We start from the raw sequence: 24,445 nt of genomic DNA, 5'->3' as shown, positions 1-24,445 counted from the left end.
ATGTACACTTGTGTTCCAGCATGCCAACCTACTTTGGTCCTCAAGACTGCTTTCCACTGGAATTAAATTGGTGAACTAACTCCTTGATTTATATTTCAAAGGTCAATTAAGAATTCTGCGAATGGCTGGCATCTAATCAAATTGAGAAAAGATTAAAACTTGAGCCATTAATTTGGTTGATAAGCTGTGCAAATATTATGAAAAACACTTGGTGATTCTATCACCTTCAGCTTCCTTAGTCCATCATTTTGTTCCATTAAGAACACATGAGGGGAGTTAGGGGGGAAAAGGAGGGAGGGGTATCAGTATGCTGCATTTGAACAGGATTTCCAGTGAAACGAGTAAACAAACTAATGTCAAGAACTGAACTACAGTGATTTGAGGCAGCCTTGATCTCCTTATGCTACAAGACCTTGAGCTGAGAAAGATATAGTAGATTTAAAGCATACTGTTGTTTTTGTTAAACTGTAGAGAACAAAAATCAAGGTTTATTAGAGAAAGATACTTACCACGGAAATAAGGCTAAAGATAGCTACCACCGTAATTAACATGGAAAGTCAAGGCAAACATTGTTATATGAAAATTTTCTTCCTATTATAAATTTTAATCAACCACACAGGAGTTAAAAAAGCATGCAAATTAGGCTAGGTTTTAAAAAAAATATTAAAATCCCCTTGCTTCTTGAATGCACAAAAACCATTCCTCTCTTTCCGATCAACTTCGAACACAGGAAGTATTACTATCCGTATTTCAAGTTCAGATCTTTGATCAAAGTTTGCTTTTTAAGACATACAGCTTTCAGATCTTACTGAAAACTAATAGGCTGGTGACACATTGCAGAATGAAGGCTTTGTTGCAGTAAATCATCAATTAGAAGTAACTTTTAGTTAATGTTTGGCAATAAATGCGTGCTCTAATACTTGGAAGGGAACGGGGAGAGAACAGCAGTTTATCATCAACTGCCTTCAGTACTGGAAAAATGCAAAATGTCATGGTCCAATACACAAAGCACTCATTTCATTTTATCTTTAGAGATCTAAGTTAGTGTAATTCTTAATCTAATATTCAATGTCACATACACTGCATTTTCAAAGAAACTTGAGGGGCACTCTCAAACAAAAGGTAATTAAAATATCTTACTTATTAAATATAAAAAGGTCTTTGTGTATACAGAGAACTGAAAAAGAGTTTGACACCACCACTACATAGGAACATGTAAATTGTCATACTGGTTCAGATGCATAGCCCATCAACTCCAATGTCCTGTCTCTGACAGGGCCCAGCACCAGATGCGTGAGAGGAAGATGCAAGCAACCCTGAAGTAGGCAGATATGGGATAATCTTCCCAATGAAATTCTTGTCCTAACCTCCGACAGGTAGAGATTGGCTTGATCCTTGAAGCATGGAGGTTGAATATCCCCTTACAAAAAAAAATTATTTTAGCATCAATTATAACTCCTCCCGATATTCCTGTTATCAATAAAAGTGTTCAAATCCATTTAAATATTGCTCAAAAATTATCACTAAATAAAAATATTTGTCTGAGTCATAAATTTCATACTCTTCTCCTACAACTTCCCCCTTTTTTTTTTTAATTGTTTTCACCAGATATTGAGTTAGTTTTTCCCCTCTTATGTCAGTTTCCATTTTCTCCATTAGAACGCCCACATTCCTAATAAAAGTTGAGCAGACCACCAGAGAGCCACAAGAAAACTTACAATGAAGAAAAGGATGGCCCTTAGAGTATTTTGGAGATGCAATAATAGCGTTCATATCCCTAACAAAGGTAATAATACTTAGTTAAAACTATGAATAAAGGTGAGCCTGATAAATAAAATTAACCATCCTCATTAAAAGGACATCTGTCCTTTACCATAATGGTTCTATGATATCCTTAGACAAATTTTGTAGGGACAGGTTCCAAAAAAGCCTTTATAGAAGTCTTCAAGGTAGAGCACTAACTTCTATGCTTTCCATTTCCAAACATTAAAGGTTTGGGTTCCACAAGATTCTGGCAACCAAAACAGCATTTAAAAAACAAAAACAGGTTACTAATCTTTGCAGCTAGCGGTGTGGTTTTCTGTTTGCTATTTTTTTTGTTAAATCTAAAGTTAGTTTAAAAGCCTCAGTCACACAAACTTGGGAAAAACAGATTAATAAAAGCAGTTTAGCCTACTTGTTTTCTTACTTCTTTTACTATAAGTATTGTTGCAGATATCTGCATTTTAGTAACACAAGATTTGTCATTGCCAGACCTGATCCAATCATTGACCCTTAAGTACAGTACCCTGCCTTTAGCAGTAACTACTATCAAAGATTGCAGGGGAAGTTGGGGAGGGGGGGGACCACAAATACAGTGTACCTACCCAATTATGCAGTTCTGTATAGGGGCTGGGAAAATTCCTTCCTAGTCCCTGTATCAAGCAGGGGTGTAAAACTCATTTCATATAGAAGGCCTGACTCTTGGCATGGGCCACTTTTGGCCCACAGACTACCCATGAATCTTTGGGTTTGTCTATATAACCCCAGAGTTTGGACTACAGCGGAGTGATGTGTAGAGTGCACCAGTGGGTTACACCCTTAACACCTCCTTTGAAACAGGACTACATCAATGCACACTAGCATGCTCTGCATGGGAAAGTTAGAGCACAACAGACTGAGGAGCTATACATAATCACACCCTCATAGTATGGACTCTGGAGTAATGTGAACAAGCTGGAAGATCCATGGGAAGTCCACAGACCAGATGAAGCTGGCCATACTTTTGATATCCCTGAACCATGCAATTTGACTACTCATGTTTAGCCAAAATTAAGAACTCTCTCTTCAGCATTATCTCCACTTATTAATTATTGCAGTGAAGTCATAGTTCTGTACTCATGACATCACAGTCTTATGGAAATGGAAGTAATGCAATCATAATGCAGGATTAGGATTTCAGTTTAGGATCAAAGAGATGGAGCCAAATGTTTAAATAAAAGATTGTCACTTAGCAAGACTACCACGTCAAGAAAAGTTATTAAAGCACGTGAAAGATGCTTGCATTTCAGTCAGATTCATTTGAGTTTCTCTCAATAGAAAAGTCACTTAAGCATCAAAGCAATCCAGTGAGGTTTAACATACGACTCAAAAATAAAAAGCGTGAAAGACTCTTCTGTTGTCTTTAAAAGTCAGTATGATGCATTTAGCAAAGATGCCTTGTCCTCTTGTTCTGCTTGGATGATATCATTTATTATCTGTTTTGGTAGTGCCCACAATGTACTAAACACAGGACAAGCAAAAGCATTGTTCCAATCCCAAAGAAATGGTAGCTAGTACTTCTTTATTTGTCCATGGAAGAAAATAAAAACCCACCGATTTTTATAGCTATTATAATATAGTAATTCATTCATCTTATAAAGGACAACTGACACTTGTGGCACTATCTGAAGGATATGTAAACAACCCCTTTGAACCAGAAGGTCTGGTCACCAAAAAAAATTCGTATTTCCCATATAAGAGCAGCAGGTAAATCACACTAATATGAAAATGTCTGTCTGTTCCTCTGCCTATCCCCAAAAGTCTTGAAAAAGTTGAGACTTACAGAGGAGCTATACTGCAAACAAACAGATGTTTACTGCGTAAACACTTATGCATGAGCTTCCAGAATGATGAGACAGGCACAGCTAGTGGGACTGCTGTAGCTGCTTAAGACAGGTTGTTAAACTACCCATCCTTAGCTTAAACATGATCAGATACAAACTCTTTCAAGTGGTGTCTTAAATGTACAGATACTTTACTGTACATTTTCTAGTACTGGAACACTTATTTTTAAGTCATATTACAACATATTACCCTACTAAATGGATACGGAATAAGTCATTCCAGAAACTTGGGGGGAGGGATAGCTCAGTGGTTTGAGCATTGGCCTGCTAAACCCAGGGTTGTAAATTCAATCCTTCAGGGGGCCATTTAAGGATCTGGGGCAAAAATCTGTCTGGGGTTTGGTCCTGCTTTGAGCAGGGGGTTGGACTAGATGACCTCCTGAGGTCCCTTCCAACCCTGACATTCTATGATTCTATGACTAGTCTGAAACAGGTGAGTCCAGGCCTTCACCCTGTGCCTTTGTTACACAACTGCCTGCATTTTGTGGCTTCTCAAGACAAATACATGGACACTTTTACCCAGTGTTTAATAATGTAGATCAGAAGAGGCTTCTTGCATCAATCATTGCCACGCCACCACAGATATTTTATGTTTGCAAACACATTTAAAATTATACCGAACGAATATCAAATTTAAAAGATTCAGAATAATCAAGAAAGCATTGCCTAGTATTCTGCATATCTACTTTCTTCCTAAAACATGAAGACAACGTGGGCCTTCAATTTTGCCATTACTGATTTTATGGCATCTGCCAGAAAACCATGGAGCCTGTGGACGTGGATAAATATGAGGGACAAACTACCTATTACAAAACAAGATATGAAAAATAAGTTTTAATTAGACGTGTTAGAAAACTGACAGACAAATGTACTGAACTACATTTTACTATAGAGGAAAAAGTATCTGAACAGTCATAGTAAAATATGTCAGCATGTCAATTCCTTTTCTCCAAGAAGGAATACACACAGATCCTTTCCCCAGGGGCTCACAGATGCAGAAATTATAAGACCATAAGGGACCATTATGATCATCTCATTTGATCTCCCTGCATAACAATCCAATCAAGTTCACTCAGTAATTTCTGACTCAAGCCCGTAACTTCTGTTTGAGCTATATCATCTTTTAGAAAGATATCCAGCTTGATTTAAAGATGGCAAGTGATGGATAATCTACCACATGGAAGCAGCAGCCAGCACATCCCTCGGCCCGCGCCACTTCCCACAGTCCCCATTAGCCTGGAGCGGCGAACCGCGGCCAGTGGGAGCTGCGATTGGCTGAACCCGCAGACGTGGCAGGTAAACAAACCGGCCCAGATTACCCTGGCGGGCCACATGCGAAAGGTTGCCGATCCCTGATCTACCACATTCATAGGCAAGTTGTTTTAATGGTTAATTAACCTCACTATTAAAAATGGATGCCTTATTTCTACACTGAATTTGTCTAACTTCACCTCCTAGTCACTGGATCTTGCTCTTTTTTTCCTGTTAGATTAAAGAACTGTCTGTTATCAGAAATCTGTTTCCCAGGGAGGCTACGATCAAGTCACCTCAAACTTCTTTTGGATAAACTGAAAAGATTATTCTTTAGTCTCTCACTGTAAAGTAAATTTTCCAGTCCTGTAATCATTCTTGTGGCTCTTTCCTGAACCTTTCCAATTTTTCAACACCCTTTCTGAAGGGTTAACAGAGAACACAGCATTCCAGTAATGGTCTCGCTGATGCCACAGAGATATCATCACGTCCCTATTCCTAATTGATATTTTGTATATATTGATCACATTCACCGTCTTAGATACTGCATTACACTGAGAGCTCAGTATTACTGCCATCCAGGATACAGCTCCACAGCTTATAAGTGTGACCTATAGTCTTTGTTCCTAAATGTGCAAGCATGCATTTGGCTGTTTTAAAATACACAGTGCTCAAATGAGCCCACTTTACCCAGGAAACAAGATCAGTCTGTGTAACTGACCTATCCCCCATCATTAATTTACCACTCCACCAATTTTTGTGTCATCTGCAAAACTTTATATTTTCTTCCAAGTTATTGATAAAGATAGTAAATAACACTGGGTCAAAAAGAGATCCCTACAGGACCCCAGTAGACACATCCCCATTGGATGACTATTTTCCACTGATAATTTTTTTTCCATCTGTCACTTAAATTTATAATCCATTTAATATGAGCAGCATTGATTTTATATAGTACTAATTCCTCTTATTTTTTTATTAATCAGACTGTCTTTCACAGGTGCTTAAACCCCGCCCCACCCAAAAGACAAAAGTTTTGCCATGGCAAGTGGCAGTATAAACAGCACGCTGTCGGCAGGAGCGCTCTCCTGTCGACAACGCGAACCCCACTCATAGGGGATGGAAGTATTTTGTCGGCAAAAGTGCTGACAAACAGCATTTACACTGCCCGACTTTTAGAGACGCGACAAAGCCTCATCAGTAAAATACCTTACAGAAGTCTAAGTATATTATTGCAGGACAGTTATCTTAGTAACCAAACCTGTAATCTCACCAAAAAATTATAAAGATTGTTTGATAAAATCATGCTAATTGGTATTAATTATGCCATCTATTATTTATGCCATTAATTAACCATGCTAATTTGTATTAATTATGCCATCTTAAAATTCTTTACTGATTGTGTCCCATATCCGCCTTTCCATGATTTTGCCTAATATCGATATCAGGCTAACAGGCCTATAATTACTGGGTCATGATCATCCCATTTACCATTTTAAAATACTGGCAACAAGCTCAGCTTTTCCCCAGTCCTCTGGAACTTCAAGTCAACATTACGTTAAAAGTCAACATTAATGGTTCAGAGAGCTACTAAGCCAATTATTTTAAAACTCTTGGGTGCAAATTATCCAGTCCTGTAGCTTTAAAATGTTTAATAGTTGCTATTTAATATGGTCTCTAGTTATGTATTGAATAGAAAGATATGAATATATCATCCTGCTTTTTTCTGAATATATAACAGAAATGTATTGAATACTTCTTCCGTTTCTACATCTTGATTGATAATGTTGCCATCCTTGTGTAGTATCAACCTATACTATTGATAGGATTTTGTTTATTCCTGATACATTTAAAGAATTCCTTCTTATTGTCTATAACTAGGCTTGGCAGAATTCATATATTTTATATAATTTCCACAGATGATATCTGTTTATTTTTAAGAATTTTATTTGTATGTATTTAAATTTTCACAGTTGTGAAAAATAAAAAAAATGCTTAAACCTCAATTTATCTATTCAAATTTTCACAGTTGTGGGAAGTCATGGGGGGATCAGACAATAACTAGTTAATTATAGTAGACACAGAAGCAGAAAGTTAAAGCTTTATAATAAAAATAATAATTGTCTTCATACGCCAAAACATAAAAAGTAAATAGCCTTCCATCAAACTCTAAAATGTTCTCAATCAGTATTTTTCTTACCTTGCATATCTGTAAATTCCTATTATTGATAGAAATATTTTTTCATTTGTTTGTATGTGTATGGTGAAATTGAGGTTTTTGAACATTTACCAATACAAATCTAATCCTTCTAAGCCTAACCATAACCCTACTGTCTGTAGATCTTTCACTGATGCCTTTAGGTTCCCTTATCAATTGTCTGCATATCTTAACAGCTGATTTATACTCATTGCTATCACTCCTCCATTTTTCAGAGAGAGAGAGAGAGAGAGAGAGAGAGAGAGAGAACGAACTTCTTTCACCTCCCTTCTTAAAACAAAAACAAAAAAGGATTATTTTATGATTGTGGAATTGTTGCTTTTGGAAGGGGGCATCTAATTTAAACATTCTTTAACAATTCCCAATAATCATAATCATCCATATTTTCTTCTACTCAATTTAACTTATGATTGTTTGCAGCTTTGAGAAATTGTCCTTTTAAAAGTACTATACATATATGTTACTGGACAGGACTATATTTCAGTTTGCACACAAGAAGCAGTTGCACATATGCAACCATCAGTTTTTAGTTCGGTGATCAATTCACCTTTACCAATCAGAATGATGCCCAATATACAACACTACCTCAATTTTGTTGGAATACTTTGTGTTACAAAGTTATGTATAGTTTTTAGAAACTCCAAAAATGTTTTACTAGTGACATCATGAGAATTCCAACACACAACCCCCAGACTGAAATCTGAAAATGACCATTTTTCTTGCTACATATAGATAAAGGATAAGGAGCTGCTAATCCTATTCCCTCATCTGATTTGGTGGACTATAACAGAATCTCACCAGCACTCCATTTTATGATTTATGTGCAGGCTTGGGTCCCTTCTCAAGGAAAAAAAGCAGCTGTCACTGTCAATCAGGGTGAGGCCTGGAGAAGGGCCCACCTACCAGCTTCTTGCAAAGAGCTTGCTTCCAGTCACTGTCACTAACAACATTAATGCAAAAAGCATGTAAAGCAATCAACTATGTACATATGGGCATTTTGCCACTGGCCTGAGGCTATCATTCATTTCCAGAATACCTGTGCTTTTTAAATAAGTTTATAAACTACTGGAAGGTCTCTTAAAATTTATGTCATTTTGTCCCAAAACACAGACCCCACTGGACATGTACACACAAAGAGGGGCAGGGAGGCAGAAGGATTAGCTCAGATGACATGGACTTGGCTGGAAAGAAGAAACGGACATTAGCACAGTTTTTCACTCCTGGGGTGTGGTGTGCGCTGAGCCTTCATTCATAGGAAGTAACCAGCATTGAAGAGAAGGTAAGAATGTTACAGAAAAGTTTATCCTTACTTTTCATTTACTTTCTCTGAAATAATATAGTATGTCTGGCTGTTGCGTACGCATGGGTAGGTTTTCTCTCTCAAGAGACTTGGAAACAGTTCAATCCAATTTATAGTAGGCAACTCGAACATCCCCTCAACTGCTCATCAGAAGGACTTAAGTCAAACAACAGTATAAAACCCAGTACTACAACAACTGATTAATAATCTACATGTTAATGCTTTGGTTAGTGCTTTCACCTAAATTCCATCCTCTACTTTTCTGTACTGTGGTTTTAAATCATGATTCCATGGTGGATCAGAATTGTCAGATACCTTTAAAAATTCTTTCCTCTGAGCAGTACAAGAACTAACTCTCTCTCTCTCTCAAATACCTCTTGGGATTATGCACATAAAAGACAAAACTACAGGAGTTTAAGAATAAGGAAAGGAATAATACCCTTACTTTTAATTGCACTTTGCCATGGACTATAGGATCCTGATACCAAACGCTGCCTCCATCAAATCTGATAAGATGTATTTATAATATTTGTTGAATATATGGACTGTAGCCCAAACAGCTGCTTAGCATGCTATTCTGTTTTGCACTTTCTCCAACAGTGCATAGACCTCTCTCTGCAGAAGATGCTGCTATCCATTTTGTGATTTCAAGACTCATTGGAGACGTTTGTCTTGCTGCTTGCATCTTGGTGTCTTGACCTGGCCACTGTGTCATTAATCATCATCAACCTTTTACTGAAAGGCAAAACGCTGTGGATTTCCTAAGTTATTCTGTCCTTACAATGTATATTTTGATTGTCCCTCAAACACTCATGTTGTGCCTTCATTTCTTCTTAGTATACAATGGGATTGAATAGAAGCAAGTGCTAGTCCCTGAGTCCCGTGGAATGTAAGTGTATTCTTGGAATGGAAACATTTTAGACCCATCTTCTCATTGTGCATCATACAATATTGATCTCTGACTCTAATACCCTCTTGAAGAAAGTTATGGGAACTAGAAATGTCATCTTGACAGATAAAGTATGAGACACTGAGCATGAAAGCTTGTTCCTGCAGCATCTGACTACCTAATTCAGGACTTTAGATAGTACTTGGATGCAACTAATACTCATTCTTGCTGATAGATGCTCCTATGGAAGATACTAGAGATTGGAAAGTTCCATGGATTCCTTTTTCATTCTCTTTATATATCAAGCATGCCTAGATTCATTCCTCACACAAATATAATAGCGGGGGTTGGGAGGGGGGGCAATCACTTGTTCAAGAAATCCTTAACTTTCCAATTTTTCCTTTGGCACAGCCAGGCTACTGTGCTCATAAAGATTGGGTCTGAATAGCAAATCAGTCACAGTTATAGCAGATTTGCTGATAAACGTGTTTATCCCTCCAACTGACAGCTGAAGTACTTGGGAGAAAATCTCTTTGACCAATGAGGGTTCAGTATAGTTCTCATCCATCAATGGCTCTTGAAAGTAATTGACTCAGTGGAAATACATGAGGTTTGTTGTAACCAGGCCTAAGCCCGGTGTTACTTGTTCGAGATACGTATTTTTCTGTTTGGGGCTGATACAGATAGTTCTATCTTGGGTGCCTGTAGCATGGATGTTATCCAGGCTCATTCCCTTCACTTGGGGAATTGTCGTCTCAGGCCATGTTCTCTATGGTTTAGCCTTTATTTTTACATACACTGAATCAGATTTTACACAAACTTTCGAGAGAGGAAGGACAGTGGTTGAGTCAGTATCTTAGGACATTCGGGAGGCCTGGGGTCAAATCCCTGTTCTGCCAAGTATTTTCTGTGTGACCTTGAGCAAATCACTTAGCCTCTCAAGGAACTAAGGCACAATTTGTAAAATAGGGGCAATGGGGTTTTGTGCAGATAAATACAGTAAATATGGAACCTAACAGACCTACAAAACCAGTACACCTAGCGGGGCGGGGGGGGAAAGAGAACAGATGGGCAGGATGAGAATAAAATTTAAATCCTTATAGTATCAAAAGACCAAAATTTCCTTTTTATATAAACAGCACTTCTTACTTGTCATTGAAAGATTAACAATACCCAAGGGTTCTTCTCTTAGATACAGATCTGTAGTGAATGACTATTCCCATTCACCGCAGCTATGCTACATCATCACTCTTACACCAATAAAAATCGCTATCTGCACAAGTGACAGGCTGACGGGAAATCTGTCTTGTTCCCTAAATAAATGGAATTTTACCATAAAGAGTTCAGACACACACTATATCTGTACAGAAACCATGTACATTATAATTAAGAACTTCATACCGAATTACATCAGTAACATCTGACCTTTCCCATTGGCTCTCATTCCTCACTTATTTCAATTCTGAGCAATACCAGCTAACCTCCTTTACTCTGCCAAGCTGTGAGGGACAAGCTTGTGGGATCTGCTATGTCAGAGATGGCAGCCGCATACCCATGTTTACGATCCCTCCAAGATCCAGAACCAACATTTCAAGTAGGCTTTACAAATAGAGTTACAATACCCTTGCAACTCAGTCATAAATTAACATGCTGACTCCTTGGCTACACAATGACATTACCCTGCTGCCAGGCAAATAAAACCCCGAGCAGTGGCAGGCATTTTTACAGCCTACCTACTTACTGGTGTTCACACTGACCTCATCTGCAAGAGGTCACCTTTCACATGATCTGTGTTTACAGAGGTGAGAAAGGGGAATAAAAAATTCAGAGGGCAAGGGAAATGAGGATTAAATGAATGTTCCTGATCTGACAACACTCCGCTACAGACACAGTTAGCTTAGTAACGGCACTTTTAACAGATCTCTATACCACTAATGGATAACAATACACGGGTTTAAAATCTGACCGGTCTCCAAATACACTTGCTTCATTAGCCCACAGTCAATGAAAGAAAAAGTTACTTCATTTTTAAATGTTACCAGTTTAATCAAAGTGTGGTTCTGCACAATTGTAGAGCTTTATTACAGTAGCTATGTTTACCATTAAAAAAAAAAAAAAAAAAATCAGTAGATGCTGCATCAGCACCTACAAGCAGCAAAAGCATAACAAAGGAATATAAATTACACACTGAACAGCAAAAAGGAAAGAGCTTGAAAAAAATCAATATTTAAGTAGACAGTAAAATTTCAGATACTGTATTGTACAAGATGCATTAATTTTAATATTTCCTCTCTTTGCCCCTTGATTTTGTTGACTTTAAGGGGATTCCTGATTTTAAAAAATTAAACAGAATTTACCCTCTTTATTCTGTCTACCCACCTGTCTACTGTTTGTTACACTCACTTCTTTTGAACGTTGTCTTAAAATAGGCTGCTGGTTTTGGGGGTTATTATGCAGTGTGTAACCCTATCCATTTGTACAGCAATTAGCACAGTGAGGCTCAGATACTCCTTGGGAGCCCTGGGCACTACTGCAATATGATCACAACCCAACATGTTGTATAGAAATACACCCATCTTCTGGGGGAGTTTATATCATGATTATGGTTATAAACTGTAATCACAGAAGATGAAATATTCATAACTAGCAATTCACTTTCATTGAATATTCAGTGAAAATGACCTTAAGTCCAGGCTTGCAAAATTAACAAACTACTACCCTGGAGCCTAAGCTTGCTAGCTATAGGGGGCATACTTGCGCTGCACCATGCTGCCAAAGGCCACACTCCCCTGTAACTGAAAGAAAACAGTTGTCTACTATAAGAATAATAAATCCGAACTCCTCTCCAAAAGCCTTGACTGGGGTGTGGTGGAGAAACAGGATTGGCTGTGCAACTAGTAGCTTAACAAATCCTGCGTCTGGAGCAGGTTCTAAAGTGAGAGTACACCCTGCGCAGCGCTTCTTCCTCTATATAGCAGGGGGGGCCCAACTCAATATCGCAGCTTGTAACAACAGTGGTAATTCAGCACAGGGAGAGGGGACAATCTCAGGTAACCAGGTCCTCAAACAAGGAGGAGCTTTGTAACACCAACATCTTGAACTCCTACTGCACACAACATTTCAACAGAACGTTGATTGGCAGTGTCATAGTTAATGCATTTTAGAAGAGTAAGTTAACATCTCTCATATTTGTTATAGCTTGTAGAGGGTGGTCACCCACTCCTACCTTAAAAGGCTTAAACCAGCCCTGGGAGAGGGCTGAGGCTGCAAGAGGGCTGCTGCTAGGAAAAGCAGCAAGCCTCGACTGATTGGGGAACCAGCCACAGATGCGGCCACGCCCCAATCAGGGCCCAGCTGGCCCTTATAAAAGGGCAGTGGGCCAGGAGCACAGACACTATCTCTCTAGATGTGGAGAGGGATAGGCCTGGCTGCTAGGAGCTAAGCAGGGTACTGAGACTGGAGCAGGGCTGGGGAAAGGCCAGAGGAGCTGGGGAGCTCTGGCCTAGAAACCCCCCAGGCTGCACGCCTTGTTAAAGGCCAAAGAAAAGTACTGAAAAGCCCAAGAGTAGGCAGAGGCAGCAGGTCCAAACCCCCCTTGCCTATGACGAGTGGCATTTACACTGCAGTCTGCCCCAGTGAACGGGGGCTAGTTGATGACTGGCAGTGGCCATAGACTGAGGCAAGGTGGGGATAGAGGGAATTGGGGATTCCCTGGGGAGGGGAGACCCAGATTTGTGAGGGTACTGCCAGGGGGCAGCACCCCAGCCTGAAAGGGGCACCGGGGTCCAGGAGGGACTCAGGCCCAGCAGCAAGCGGGACACCAGCATGCAGAAGGTGCTCTGGAGGCTGGAAACGCTAATTCCTTGGACAACCAGCAGGAGGCGCCGCGACAGTGAGTCCCGCCCTGTGACATAGCTCCTTTGCATTCCTGGCTTCATGCCACTCTTTTCCTGTATGAAATCATGGTGCAAGTTGTCTCCAATGTGTTTCCCCTTTTCCTTCTTCTCCCCTATATTTTCTTCCACTTTTCTTTCCCAAACTCACTCAGATACTGCACTTCTCTTTTCTAACTTTTCCACCTAGGAGTCAGGAGAACAAAACATACTAGCCAATGCTGAATACAAAATGGTGAAAGGCTATTTGTTCAGGAGCAACACCCTAAGTAAAAAACTCACCTCCATTCTCAGCCTGCTGGGAAAGCATTGAGATTTCACCCAGCTGCTCTACCTCAACCTTCCCTGGGGATTCCAGCCTGCCTAACGGACTTTGGCAACGAGGTACAGAATCTGATAAACTTGAAGCCCCCATTACTCTAGGGGAGAAGCATTCATGTTGTTCCGCCTACCTCACAAAGGCTCATATTCTACGACTTTATTCCTTCACTATCCTGTTCCTGAACAAGTTGCTCCCGTGACTGTCTCTTCTGATACTTACAGCTATTCTCAAGCAGTGGCAGACTGACTCCGAGCCAATAGTTTTAATGCTGCCGTCAGGAGTCTGAGTAGCAACAGTGAAAATTGACTAGGATTCGTCATTTTTCACCCTGCTGCACTGGAACTCTTTACCTGCAGCAAGTGGATTTTTCAAACCCTACCTTAAATTACCAATCAAGAAACTGAAATAACAGGGGAGATCTTCTATTAAAAGATGGAGCAAAACTGGGGATACTTGAAGAGGGGGTGGGAGGGGGTGGCTTTTAAGAGACTACCTACTTAAAGTTGCATTTTGCACAGATTCTATTGTTACTTTGTTTGAATAGGTCTTAGCCAATTCCCAGCCTAACAGATTTAAGATTTAATCAATGCTAGTGCAATACATATGTCTGTGCATGAACATCAGGAGAAAATAAAGTTTCAATACCAAATCAATTACTTGGCAATCCATACTCAACCACAAAGGTGCTGCTCAACTAAAGGATATCCATGACCTTCCCCCCCAAAAGAAACAAAAAAAACAAGCAGTTAAGCTTTCATTCTGTATCCATAAAGGTTTGAGCTCTCTTGGCAGTTGGCTCTGAGTGCAAAGTACAGTGAGCCAGCAATTCTGCTAATAATATCCAAGCACTTTTAACAGTTTCTGCTAGCTTTATTTCTTGCAACTTTCTAGGGAGAGGATAATCTGGTTGTTTCACTGGATGTGAAAGTAGCAAGTAGATTATTCCATTTGGGGACATCATTGTTTCTATTACTAAAAATCTTCAGGGTATTTACTACTCCAATATCCACATTTCAAGAAAAATCAGATTTATTCAAACTCCACACAAAGCAAGATATTTGATTTCAGTCTACATTATCTGTAAGGCCTTCTAGAACACCAGCCCACTTCATTATTCTTAAGCACATTAAAACTCAGTATGGAGGTAGTACGCTATGCTGCCTTCCCAATCCTACTGTGCATCTGAAATATCAAGTTATAAACTCGGTGCTGTTTATTTACAAGGAATGGGACAATAAGTTGATGAATGAGCTGTATTGAGCCAGCCTGATGATAGATGAATAAGTATATGTTTAGTAGGGCCCTAGGATTTTATCTGATATACATTCATTTCCTGTATTAACAAGGCAGTTTATTATTAAACATGCCACTACCAAATAATACAAAGATGTGATAATCATTAATGATTCTGTTACAACATAAAACTGCCCATCATTTTAGAAGCCCAGCAAAACATATTTCCTGATCAAGCCCCCTGAAGTTAACAAGGGATAAATGCAGCATGCTACCTTTGCACTTCAGCAAAGACCACTATTGACAGGATATTCTCCTAGCGCCACAAAGCTATCGTGTATTAACATGATCAGCACAGATACTGGGTACTACATACACCATAATGTGTAAATATACATATTTATATTTGAATGTATACATAGATTGTTTTGTTTGGGGCTACTTTTTGGGGTAGGGTGCAGGTGGGGAGGCTGAAAGTGGTAAAGAAACCAAAAATTCACCAATGTAGTTTACAAAAAGCATGTCTCCTTTCCTTTCAATACACAATTAAGAAAGAGAAGAAAATAGACAACAAAATTTCTTAACCCTCCAGCACATGAATTTGCTGGGTTTGGTTCTCTCTTTAATAGTTAAAAGACCAAGACAAATATCATACAATAAAACTTCTAGATTTAAGCTGTCTTCCCTATGGCATCTCTCACCTAAATGGATCAGCAAATAAAACTCTCACAAAGTTACTCTGATCCCCTACCCCTAAATGGCCAATTCAAACCATTAGCAGCAAAATGATAGCAAGAACACAGCACTCAATTGCTCAGATGTCTGGTAAAGTTTTAGAGTGTTCCATTTAAATCCTGCTCTCCTGTAGTACAAAGAGCATGTTGGCACATCTTTTCTCAATCAGTGTCTCTAAGGAAGGGCTTAGAATTTCATGACGCTGTTGGCATTCTCTCCCCTCTTCAAAAGCTGCAAAATGTTCAATTTTCTCCACAGAACTTCTATTTCTTGGTTGATATTTTTCTACTTTTCAGAGCAGCAACTTGAGCCACTTCCCTTCACCTTTCCACACATCTTATTCACGGCCGGCTGAAATTAAGCTTCACCTATATAAATCCCCACAAAACTGCACTTTATGCAAGTAAAAGGAGAGACTAGAAATTAAATCTACACCCCTGCCCACCTGGGTCTGCATCTTAGCCATAGCCCCGTCATGCTACTTGCAAACTGTGTTAGGTGTGCCCACGTAAACAAGGATCACATGGCCCTTCTGCTCCCATATCTCCATCAATACACTTCCTGTGGGCCTATGAAAAGACTGATTCTGGGCGATACAGCTGGTACACACTTACACCAGTGGCCTGCCCTCTAGGCACCCCAATGCAGGGTGTAAGTGGCATGCAACTGGCCCCCCACCCAGGATGAATTTTGTTCAGTTTGAATACGAAAGCATTATTTATATGGATAATGAAAAGTGTTCAGAAATTTAGACATCCGTGTCAAACAAGCGACCTTTCCACTGTTTGGTAATTCATACCTTCAACTCTTACCAACTTGTGCTGAAGCTTTTAACCATGGAGCTAGTGGCTGGTCTGCACCAGAATCAGCCATGTATGTTTTGGGTTGGGAGCGGGAGGGTGCAGCATTGTTTTTTAATTTATGGTGACGGTGCAAGGTCATAACTAATTTCTGCAGTGTTCTTCACAGGAAGAAGAAATTTTGTTTCTCTGGATCAGATATTGATTTTAAGGCATATGTAAAAAAGGTGCCGGAATAGTCCCTGAAATCCTTTCTATACTTTGCCTCTTTCTTCTTTCTAAAAATATACTTTATTTCAGGACTCATTTTCCCCCACGTTTCTTGAAAACTAATTCCACAACATTAGAACATATCCAAACCAGACACATTATGTTTCTGAAAGACCAGGCACAAGAAGATGCTCATCTCACCATACCATTCCTGTCCACTACAATTTAGACATTCTTCAGATAGCATTTGTATCCGGGGGGGGGGGGGGGGAATAGCCCTTACATTAAAAACCAGCCTTCATTAAGTGGTTCCCCTCGAGCAGTCCATTACAGGCTCTCACTCACTGACCCTGCATTGCCTCTCAGTGTGTCTGCTCTTAATGGGTAACACAAATGTGGTAAATGAACTATCTTCTTTAGAGTAAGGGTAAATGCACCAATAGATATTATAATATGGCCAGAAACACACCCCTGTCCCCAACTCACTATGGAATATGTCCCCAATCATATTACTAAAAGAGCACCATTGTTCATAAAGCATTATACAAAAAAAAAAAAAAAAGACATAATGAGGACAAGATGTATCTAATTGTCCCCTAGGAGTGACTAGGGGAATATTCTACATCCAGAAATCAGATTTCATCTTCCCACTAATGGCTCTTAACGTTTCCAATGTATACTTTAATTATACAGCTGATGGTGATATATATCACCATGTTCCTAAGAGTTCACCTAGATAGACAAGTAGAAAATATTTGCTTTAATAGCTATAAAAAGACATGCAGGTAGATCAAAGGAAAAGAGCACCCCATCTTTCTTCCCCTATTTTAAATGAGTACAAGTTAGTTTACAATTTGCCCCCTGCAATGCACAGAATTCTCCCTCTTTATTCCATTCCAATTTTCAACCCACCTTCATGCAGCTGCACTTATGCAAATAACGTAAGACATTACACAAAAAATGCAGAAGTCCGGCAGCACTGAAAAATGTTTACGTTCTCAATGCTTTACTGTCAAAATTATCTCACCCACATTTTGAGCTGTGTAAAACCTGCAATGGAGACCTTTATACTGCATATCACTAATCCATTACATTTTGTAAGGAGTAATCCTGATGACTCAAATGCAGCCCAGACTGTTTAAGTATACTGCTCTTTGCAATCATAGCAACAACCCACATTTGACTGTACCACAATTAAATTCTATGTATGCCTATATTTTTGCCAATTACCAGCTTTCTTGCTCAACTACTACAATATTATAGGTGTGATATTCAAATAGTAGTTATCCTACATAAGGATACAGATTGCAAGCAGAAAGGGGTAACTGGATGTTGACATATTAGATAATGTTTCCATTGATATTAATGATAAAGTCCAGATTCCTTATCATGCAAACTGTAGCTCAAACAATTTACAAGTTCTAATATTTAAAACTGCAGATGACCACCTCCTGTAACTATTCCCCTTACATTTAATAAAATGTTATATATGCTGCATATATAGGGTGACCAGATGTCCCGTTTGTATAGGGACAGTCCTGTTTTTTGGGACTTTTTCTTATATAGGCGCCTATTACCCCCCACCCCCATCTCGTTTTTTCACAGTTGCTATCTGGTCACCCTATGCATATATGATTTTCCCATAATAGAAATAATAGACTTTTCCCTTTGATCACAATTTGAAAAATGCAGTCTAGATCAATATAGAAAAACATGTCTGAAACTGCATTACTCATTCAAAAGAGGTTATTATACCTGGTGTGATGGTAGCAAATACCATAGTTAAGGTTGCAAAATACTTTCCATTATTACCTGTTTTTACATGCTCATAACATTCCAAAACATTTGCCTGTGGCTCTGAAATTTTCCATGCTTGATTTCTGTCCAGTGGAGAGCTTTTTGTAAAGTTTGACTTAAAATCTCTTCAGCCATTAGAATTATGGGAAAGAAGAAAAAAAAATACCTCTTCCCCTGTCCACCCCTGAACCACCTTAAACAACGGTAGAAGTTTAAAAGTTGAGATTTGGCCTGGAGATAATTCTCACTGAATATTTTGGTCTTTGCTTAGTTTCAAAAAAAATGTTTTATTTTGAGAAAGTTAGGACTTAAAACTGCACACTAAGCATGTGCAATATTCTTTTTTCACGTAGCCAAGTGCTAAAGCCTTAAACAAGCACCCACTAAAGTAGCCAAGACTAGGCATTGGGCAGATGTGTGGGATTTAATGAAGATATAAAAAATTAGGTATCCTTCCCCCAACCCCACAGAGCAGCTCCATGAAGAGTACTTCAGCCAATGGTTATAGCTTTATTATACCCTAAAGAGTTGGGGAGCTTGGGAAGATAGGAGCATCACTGGATCCTCTGCTCCTAGCCTTGCACCTCACTTACTGTGCAGAGCTCTGTCATGCACTCCCCATGCACAGCTTTCTTGCATTGAACCCCTTCACCGTACAGAGCAGTGGGCTGGTTATTACCCTTAAGAGAGATCCATGGCATGTGAAGAGCTATAGAAAAGCAGGGCTTTTCAAACATAAGTAGCAGAAGGTTAACTTTATTTGCACCCTCTCTCCTCCTGTTGCTTCATTATTTTACCTCTCCATAGTTGGATGGCTGCTGGAAGAGAGCATCAAGGGACGCCTGACAGGGTGCTCTGTGGTTTCAACCACTGTTGGGAGGGTGCTACTGCAATGCTGACAAGGGGAAGGCATTTTCCTCGCCCTGCTGGCATCTCCTGCTCGTCCACCCACTAGAGCTGGATGAAATTTTTTTTTGGATGAATCGTTTATCCACTGAAAAATGAAACTTCTGGCCGATCAAAAATATTTGCAAATTGGGGTCAAATTTAATGAATAGTTTTGGCCAAAAAAGATTTCAAGACAGCCAAACCATTTCATTGTGACTTTTTCAACCTTTCATTTCAAAAAGATTTCAAACCTTAGATTTATTTTTAAAACAAGAGTACACACACCTGCAAATAACATGAAAGATGTGGAAAAAAAACATTTACAGTCAAAAGCAATGGTTTGTTGTACCCACTTTTTTTTCTACCCACAACCTGAAATTCTTTCAGTTTTAACTTTCAGTGAGAAAAACAAAACAAAACATCCAAAACAATTTGTTTTTCCAGATTTTTCAGTTAAGCCACCAAACTCAAAAACCAGTTAGTTGCTCATTTCTACCACCCACTCTCACTGATGGTCAGAGACCACAGCATGAGAGAAAATAAAGAAGCCCTTGGAACTCAGTGGCTATTTTTCATACTGCTAGTGTTTACAAGCATGGCAGCCAGATGCAGTGAGAACCACAGCCACTTCTCCACCTCTCCGGTACAGCTTCATAGAGTGGGAGCCATCATTTGAACTTAAGTTTATTTTCTCTCTTTCCATCTCCCATGTACTTCCTACCTGTAGCCCAGGAAAACTGGTTTTGCAGAGCACCCTCTTTCCCACTTAGCTGTTCATCCAGGACAAGGATACAATGAGGGGAGGGTTAGCTTCTTTTAGCCATGTTATTCAACCAGACCCTCCTGCTGCTCCTATGAACAGCAACTTCAGCCAGCTGGAAGATAAGTTCTCTGTTCCTTGCACCACTCCACCTGCCACACTTGCATTTGACTTCCCACTCTTTACCAAAGAAGTGTCTACTTCACTCTACTTTAATTCTGACTCTTCATACCACTATATTCTTGCTATCCCAACTCAGTAACTAAACCCTCAATCCCTCCTAATCTAGTTACACTCGCTTATTTTGATGGTAGTTATTGTGATGGGGGCATCTATTAATTAAAAACATTACTGAAAAAAATCAAACTCACTCATTTTACATGCGTCAAAAAGGCATCAAGGCAGTCACCTATTTTCTAGAAACCTGAGCCACATTTAACTGGTGACACAGGGGTGAAAGAAAGTTGCTCAGTCACATTAGCCTCACTCAATATTTATGAACAATCTGCTATTACATATTCTTTGGTACTTTTAGTTCTCGTCTTTAAAAAAGATGCAACATTTAAAACATTCCACAAAGATGTAAAACAATGAACATAGGACAGTCTGACAACGTGGCTGCGGCTTGGGTGTTGAGAAATAGTTTAATTATAAATACCTTAAGACTATCATAAGAAGTCCCACTGCACAGTAAAACCCTAATCCTAATGTTCCAGTCCATTTCAAACTTGAAACAGTTTGAGGGCTGGTCTACACCCAGCCGCTAGTTCGGCGGCTGGGGATCGAAATTCTGGGTTCGACTTATCGCGTCTGGTCTGGACGCGATAAGTCGATCCCGGAAGTGCTCGCCGTCGACTGCGGTACTCCAGCTCGGCGAGAGGAGTACCGCGGAGTCGACGGGGAGCCTGCCTGCCGCGTGTGGACCACGTCTGAACCGCGGTAAGTTCGAACTAAGGTATGTCGACTTCAGCTACGTTATTCACGTAGCTGAAGTTGCGTACCTTAGTTCGACTTGGGGGGTTAGTGTAGACAGGCCTGAGTGTAGGAGTTCCGGTGTGATGTAGATCTTTTAAAAATCAGAACCACTTAATCCTAGTTTATGCCTTCTGATCAAATTGCAAAGTAACCTTATGGAGAGCCAGCATTTGAAACTGGGTACTAATTCCCAAAAATCATCTGTAGATTTTTAAACACCTAACATACTAAACTGTGGCATTGTATAACTCAGTCTTGCCTGCATTTGTATGATCACCCTGTTTTGTGATATACCTCTCGCCCTTCATTGTACAAAGACCTGATCTTTGATTAAATAAAGGGGGCTTAAACATGTTTAAGTGGGGGGGGGGGGGAGAGAAATACTTCTAAATACTTATATGACATTTGGACAGGAAACTATACTCCACAGAATGGGAATGCAGTGGGGTGAATTGGTCTGTCATGAAACTGAACAGACATCAGGTGTCAGGTTAGGGAGCAAAGAGTCAAACTGATTGAAAATTGTACAACTGACATGTTATTTAGGGAGAAGCAAGAGCTATCTTGTCATTCAGACTCTTTCAAAACCTAGCTATTTAAACTGCCATATGAACACATATTATGAGCAATATAATTCCACACCATTTAAAAAGGCTAAATATTTGCAATTGTACAATATGAACCTGAGAATAGGCAACCAACTTCAAGCCTTGTTCTTTGGGACTACTTTGGACACTAATAAAAACATCATCAGCAATGAATGCTGTCTTAAGAACTTACATCTACTTTCCTATATGCATCATCATCGCACATTTTGTTAAAATCAACTATAAAACCTGCTCAACACATGAGCCTATTTTACAAGATATGGACACGGTAACATGCACCCATATATTAACAGCAGCAGGGTGAAACAGCAAATGCCTAGCTAGCCACTAGTTACAGGAGTAAAAATTACATATACTCTCTAACCACCATTAACACACAACAAGCAATAAATGAAGGGGGAAGAAATGGTAAAAGGGTTATGTTGCTTGTAAATGGCAAGGTTCCTTCTCTTCCCCACATGCCTAAATGGAAGCTATGTTAGCTACAAATAGAGTGGCCATGACCTTTTCTTCTCCTCTGCATGATTAATTACTTAAATGTCCTATTAATTGGAAAATGTAGTTGAATTTCAAACGCTTTCATTTTCTTTGCATATCATCCTGTCTGGGAAGCACCGATTAAGCTGTTCATCAAAGGTGAGCACGCAAGGTCATCTAGGCTGTACCTCTTCAGTTATTCATTACCTGTCCTCAGTAGTAATTAACAATGGAAATATTTCCATAAATCACCTTTCTGATTATCCCCAGATGAGCAGTCAGTTTTCTGTAAGCATCTTTTTCTCGCCTTTTAATAGTATCTAATGATTCAGTCTAAATATATCAGATGTCATTTAAAATGTAAAATTTTGTTATGCTTCTTTTAAATAGGACAGAGTTAGCAGAAGCTAGTTAAGTTCTTGTGTGTATTTAAAAGGAAGACTGAAGACTGAACAAACAGATTTATTGACATTTGAAGGGGTATATTTGCAAAGTGCTTCCACAGGTTCTGGCTGTGTGATGCTCATTACAATAATTAGGAGTCCACCCAGCTAAAATCATGACCAGCACTTAGAAGATTTACCTATTATTTTTTTCTAAAGCAGGCTTGTGTGTTACCTAGTTTTAAGGGAAGTTCAAGGGCTCTAACCTCATTTTAAGGAAACTTCAAAATTCTCAAAACAACAAAGAAACACAAGCCACAAATCCTTCCCTTCAACTGGTACCATCACCACTGTGGCTCTCACCTTGAGGCATCTCAGGTGGCAAATAGTGAGGCTCTTGAGCACTGACATGCACCCAATCAAAGTCGTCATATAGGTCTTGATGGTAATCACAGGGCCCCAGGCCATCATCAAAAGTGCATCCCCCTGAAAGAAAGAAAGAAAGAGAAAACCAAATGTTTTATTAGTTACAAATTCTATATTTATTTAAAATAAAAATTCTTTTAAATTCAAACAGAGGTGTTCCTTCTAGGCACATCTGCCACAGAGCCCACACAGCCTATGACATAGTTCACAAGCTTTTATGTGCAAAACTAAAAATCTCAAGCCTCTCATCCATCAATGTTATTCTCTTTAAATTTTCTCTGCTTCCCACAGCCAAATTCCCCCAACAGCTCATTCTACAGGAGCAGGAAATCACAGATTGAGCTACTGAAGTCAAAGTAGAACCTGATTCAGTGTTTGCATAAAAAGTGACATGTTATCTAGACTGAGGGAGAAAAAATACAAAGCAATGAACAAGGCTAACAACAGTAAAGATGCAATCAACAACTTCCTTGATGCACTGACAGCCTACGCAGTCCAAACAGTGAATAAAACTTATCGATAGAGCTCACACAGAGGGAAAGGAAAGAGTAGAGGAAAGAGAAAGCACTCTGACAGTATAATTACAATCACTGAGAATTGAAATAATATTTTGATTTCTTCAAAGTGGATTTGACACTCTTACTTTATTAAACCAACCCAGCCTAACACAACACAAATTGAAGGCTCTTTTTCAGGGTCATAAACAATGGATCTAAAATCTTTTTCCAGTGCCCATCACCAGAACAACAGGAACTGTGAGGGGAAAAAAAAAAGTTTGCAGCATGATAAAAATCTACTGTTTGGTAATGGTCCTGTTTAACAGGTTTTCAAATCTTCTCCTTCACTTATGAAGATCAAGGTGAAAAAGGTGAGAGTGGGGGAGGAAAGAAGAGACAGAGGAATATGAGAGGAGAGATGAAGGATGGAGTCACAAGAAAGAGAGTAGAGGATGAAAGGGACTTCAGGGGAGGAGAGGTATTTTTCACAATAGGAACAACAGATGCCATGCACGTAGCTCTGCAGCACCTGTTATCTCCATCCAGGGTAAACAATCCTTGGATTTGCTGCTTGGCTTTGAAAATGGGAGGCAAGATCAGAACAGATAATCTTTGATTATCTCCAAGAAATAGTGAGCCTGTAAACACAGAGCATGCCCATCTTTATACTAAAAGCAGCATATAATCCATTAGGAGAAGCCATAGGGACTTAGGAAGAAGGTTATAGAAGTATCTGGCAGTTGAAAAATAAGTTAGAGGTATTTAAGGGGCAAACTCATATCTGCCTCATTGGCTTCTGAGGGTATGTCTACACAGGGGTAAAACAGTCACAGCTAGCCCAGGCCAGTTGACTCAGGCTGCATGGCTAAAAATCACTGTGTAGGTGTTAAGTATCAGAGGGGTAGCCGTGTTAGTCTGGATCTGTAAACAGCAACAAAGAGTCCCGTGGCACCTTATAGACTCAGACTGGAGCCTGAGTTCTGGGTCCCTCCACCCTCCCAGGGTCCCGAGCATCTACACAACGATTTTTCAGCCCCCGAGACCAAGCCCTGTGAGCCTGAGTCAGCTGACCTGGGCCAGCCATGGGTTGTTTATCCCTGTGTAGACATAGCGTGAGTCAGTACGTGGTATGATTAACA

The 24,445-nt window shown here is 39.5% G+C and overlaps 1 protein-coding gene across 1 annotated transcript in view; it reads right to left on the bottom strand.

Moving 5' to 3' along the window:
• PTPRK (protein tyrosine phosphatase receptor type K) overlaps window positions 1-24,445 on the bottom strand; it is a 564,673-nt gene that overhangs the window by 420,682 nt on the left and 119,546 nt on the right. Inside the window, exon 2 of the mRNA XM_026649826.2 lies at window positions 22,747-22,869. Coding sequence (XP_026505611.1) covers window positions 22,747-22,869 — 123 coding nt within the window. The remainder of the gene's footprint in view (window positions 1-22,746; window positions 22,870-24,445) is intronic.

The sequence above is a fragment of the Terrapene carolina genome, unplaced genomic scaffold (genome assembly GCF_002925995.2).
Source record: "Terrapene carolina triunguis isolate 2854851 unplaced genomic scaffold, T_m_triunguis-2.0 Scaffold85, whole genome shotgun sequence".
NCBI classification, from domain to species: Eukaryota; Metazoa; Chordata; order Testudines; family Emydidae; genus Terrapene; species Terrapene triunguis.
The sequence above is the reverse complement of the archived record's forward strand: the minus strand, read 5'-3'. Positions and strand labels throughout refer to the sequence as shown.